This window comes from Octodon degus, unplaced genomic scaffold (assembly GCF_000260255.1).
Source record: "Octodon degus isolate 3935 unplaced genomic scaffold, OctDeg1.0 scaffold00052, whole genome shotgun sequence".
In the NCBI taxonomy this organism is placed as follows: domain Eukaryota; kingdom Metazoa; phylum Chordata; class Mammalia; order Rodentia; family Octodontidae; genus Octodon; species Octodon degus.
In genome coordinates, this window is record NW_004524628.1 from 1,536,038 (window position 1) to 1,540,300 (window position 4,263).

Genomic DNA, 4,263 nt, shown 5'->3' on the forward strand with positions numbered 1-4,263 from the left:
TGACACAGGAGGATTGCTGCAAGTTTGAGAAAGCCTGGGCTACAAAGTGAGCTCAAGGCCAGCCTGAACTGCATAGCGAGACCCTGTCTCCAAAAGACAAATAAATAAATAAAAATAGAAACAACTGAAAGACCAGTTTCCTTCTTCCTCTGACCTTGATGGAATAAAGGGACTACATCTACTCTCCCAACATCTTTTTTTTTTTTAAATGCATTTGTTACAGGGTTTCACTACACAGCTTGGACTCATAATGATCCTCCTGTGTTCAGCCTCCCCAGTGCTGGAATTATAGGCATGCGCCACCATGCCTGGTTTCAGTGGCCAGCATTGTGTGCCCAGGACGGCATGTGGTACCAGGTATCAAACTTGGGTCTTTGCTTGCCAGGCGGGTGCTCAGCCCGCTGAGCTATCTCCCCAGCCCACCTAAATTGATTATTGATTTAAAGCATCAGACTATATTCTCTCTTTAGAAGAGAAAATGAGAAAGTCTTCAGGCATGCAGGGCTCTTAGGACACTAAAACAAAAGATAAATTGGGCCTCATCAAAATCTTCTGCTCTCCAAAAGCTCTGTGAAAGGATGGAAAGATGAGACAGGATCTGCAAATCACCTTCATGACAGACACCTTATATCTAGAATAATACATAAGGAAGTCTTACGATTCAATGGTACAAGTGCAACAATACAATTACATAGAAAGCAAAAGATGAAGACATTCCACTGAGGCTGCACAGATGGTGAGAACATGCAGAGATGGTCAACATTTTTAGCCATAAGAGAAATGCACATAAAACCGCATTGCAATCAGGTACAGCAATGCACACCTATAATCCCCGCTACATGGGAGGCTGAGGCAAGACAATTTCAAGTTCTGTGCCACCCTAGACAACTGAGTGAGACATTGTCTCAAAAAGACATGGGGTGAAAAAAACCCCACAGTGGCAGAGAACTTACAAGCACGTATTAGGGCCCTGGTCAATCCCCAGTGCCATCAACCAACTATCCCGAGTAATCAGTACATAGCTATCAAGCTAACGTAAAAAATATGTAGTACCACTAGAAGGCGGAGTGCAGAAACTGAATTTGAGGAAATGCTGCTGAAACTTGCAGGTGGGTTGGAGGACAGTGCTAAGGGAGGAGTACACTTCAAAGTGATTCCCAACCTGTGACCTTTGATTTGATCCTAAACCTAAATAGGATACGAATGGGGCAACAGGTGAAATCTGTATAAAGTTTACAGAGCAGACACGGGTTGGTGTGTCAACTTTTGCATGCTGATTCCATATTATGCTTGGGGAACTGGGAGAAGGTATACTGAAATTCTTCACAATCTTTCTTCAACTCTTTGTAAAGGTGAGGTGGTTTCAACGTGAAAAGTGAAAAATAAACCTGTGGCAGCTACGATAGCCGGTTTCACTTTGATGTTCACAGCTGCCAGCTCAGCCACAAAGTACCGGAAAACGTAAGGCACAGAGACAGTGTCAGTCGTATCGCTGCGATTACAAACAGTGCAGCTGTACTTTCTGTTTCGCATGGAAGACCAAGAAGGGGGTGGCTTCTCCAACAGTGGAGAGAGCAAACTGCCGCACTTCACACACACGTGTGCCACCGAGCGGTCAGAGCAGTTGAAGAGGCAGTCGTGAAGCAGAAAAGATGTCCCTGGCAACCCTCCTGCCTCTGCCTCCCGAGTGCTAGCATTACAGGCGTGTATATGGCACGACACCCACCTGTATCATTCAGTCTTAAAGGAGAAAATCTGGCCCTGTTCTCCCAAAGATGACAGCACAGCGGCATCCTGCCAGCGCCGATAAACTGAGCACAAAGACTGTATGGTCTCACTCTTTATCTATTAAATAGTCAAACTCATAGAAATAGCAGAAAGGTGGCTGTCAGTGGGACCAGGAGGGAAGGAAACGGGCTCCACAGGTGTAAGACTGCGCTACGCAAGCCGAGTACATCGCAGAGCCCTGTGCAAGTTTCTACAGTTCACGCCACCACACTGCGCACCGAGAACTTGGCCAGACAGGAGGTCTCCAGTTCAGGGCCTTTACTGAAAACGAAGAAAAAGCACATTAAGACAGACACAGAGTTTTGGCGATAATGGAAATTTTAGAGAGAACGGATGTATTTATTTACCTTTACTGTGGAAATGGCATCCCAGGTTATACATCTGTTCAAACTATCAGACTGTACACATAATTTGTATAAGTTTTGTATAATTCATCAAGTTATTTAAAACACTTTTTTTCCTGTTTTGACTGCAGGGAAGGGGGAATCTGGAGCTAGAAAAATTTGCTTTGCATGATCTGCTTATCACGATACCCATGGAATTTTAAAAAAAATACACCAAAAATCCACTTTGGTAGTTATTTTATCCGACAGATTCAGAAACCTGAATTCCTGATTGCCTGGTCTTTTTTGTTGTTGTTGGAACTGGGGATTGAACTCAGGTCCTTGTGTTTGCCAGGGAATTGCTTATTCTACTGAGCCATCTCCCTAGCCCCCAAAAGATGTTTTTTTTGGCCGACCGGGGATTGAACTGAGGCCCTTGCGCTTGCCAGGGAAGGCTTATTCTACTGAGCCATCTCCCCGGCCTGCCTGGTCTCAAAGTACTAACACTCTTGAAAAAAACAAGAGCAACCTAATCCATATACTATCTTCACTGAATTAAAGTTAGACTTTATTGTAATCTGATGAATCTTCCTGCTTGAAAGGCTGGAATCAAGTTAAATGATATCCAGTTTCACTTTGATGTTCATAGCTGCCAGCTCAGCCACAAAATACCGGAAAACGTAAGGCACAGAGACAGTGTCAATCGTATCGCTGCGATTACAAACAGTGCAGCTGTACTTTCTGTTTCGCATGGAAGACCAAGAAGGGGGTGGCTTCTCCAACAGCGGAGAGAGCAAACTGCCGCACTTCACACACACGTGTGCCACCGAGCGGTCAGAGCAGTTGAAGAGGCGGTCGTGAAGCAGAAAAGATGTACCATGAGCCAAAAGAGCATCCCGCTCCATCTCCCCAAAGCGGATTCCTCCTTGGACATTTCTTCCCCCAATAGGCTGGTTGGTGACTTTATCCCTGGCTCCAGTTGTTCTAACTTGAAATTTGTCCGATACCATGTGACGTAAGCGTTGATAATACACCACACCTATGAAAATGTCCGCTTCTAGTTCCACTCCACTGATGCCGCTATACAGCCTCTCGGTGCCGTAGAAGTTGTAGCCAGCGGCCTTTAACATCTCCCCGAAGTACTCCGAGGCCGAGTTCTCCTCGGAGAAGATGAAAGGTGTGGCATCGTGGCAGAGACCGTGCAAAGCCGCAGACTTGCCCGCCATGCTCTCAATTAACATGCCGATGGTCATGCGGGACGGAAAGCCGTGAGGGTTGAACAGGATGTCCGGCACCATCCCGCTCTCGGTGAAAGGCATGTCCTCGGCTGGCCACAGTCTGCTCAGGATGCCCTTCTGCCCGTGTCGGCTGGCGAATTTGTCTCCGATGGTTGGGTTCCGAGGGACTCTCATTGTGATGCAAATGCACTTGAATTTTCCACTCCCAGATTCATTACTACACACTTTGATGTTGTCCACAATACAATTTTCTTTACTCCTAAGAAAAAATAAGCCATAAAAGAGAAGTTATTCGTTTAAACGTAGACTTAAGTTTTGTCAACATAATTGGTGCTTCGTAAAGGATATTTGTGAAGTTTATTCTTGCCCTAGTTACCGATACAAATACAACTAGTACCTCTCAAAGTATGTGTGTATAGGGCTATGTGTTCATCAGGCAGAATACTAGCAACAAAGACAAGTGAAAAGCTATTATGAAGTCCTACTGAAATTGACTTTATTGCTATGAGAGTATTTTTAATAAAAGGCATAATGAGCTCAACATTTTGCCGAAGAAATATCCCTAACACAATATATGAGAATTCAAATAATAATTCTGAAATACATGACAGATAAAAGGCAGTACAATAGGCATGAAGTCTGCCCCATTCAGGCATGCCAGACTAGCTGTCATGGAGCTCACGCCCCCTGTGATCTGCATGCTGATCCCACCTTAGGACATCCAGTCACGAGGACAGAGCCCGCGTGAATAGTGACTGTAAGAGCTTTCAGGGAAGGGGAGGGCTGGAGGGGAAAGGGGAGTAAAAAATGATCAAGAGCGCCAGTGAGATAGCTCAGCAGTCTAAGGCGCCTACTTAGGCAAGCTTATGCAAGTGCACAGGGACTGCGGTTCGATCCCGGGCACCACATGCCGC

General features: G+C 45.5%; 1 protein-coding gene across 1 annotated transcript in view; it reads right to left on the bottom strand.

Moving 5' to 3' along the window:
• Positions 1-2,531: 2,531 nt before the first annotated feature.
• Positions 2,532-4,263, bottom strand: part of Polr1b (RNA polymerase I subunit B) — a 36,965-nt gene continuing 35,233 nt past the window's right edge. Inside the window, exon 13 of the mRNA XM_023717362.1 lies at positions 2,532-3,608. Within this exon, the coding sequence (XP_023573130.1) occupies positions 2,726-3,608 (883 nt within the window). The 3' untranslated portion in view covers positions 2,532-2,725. The remainder of the gene's footprint in view (positions 3,609-4,263) is intronic.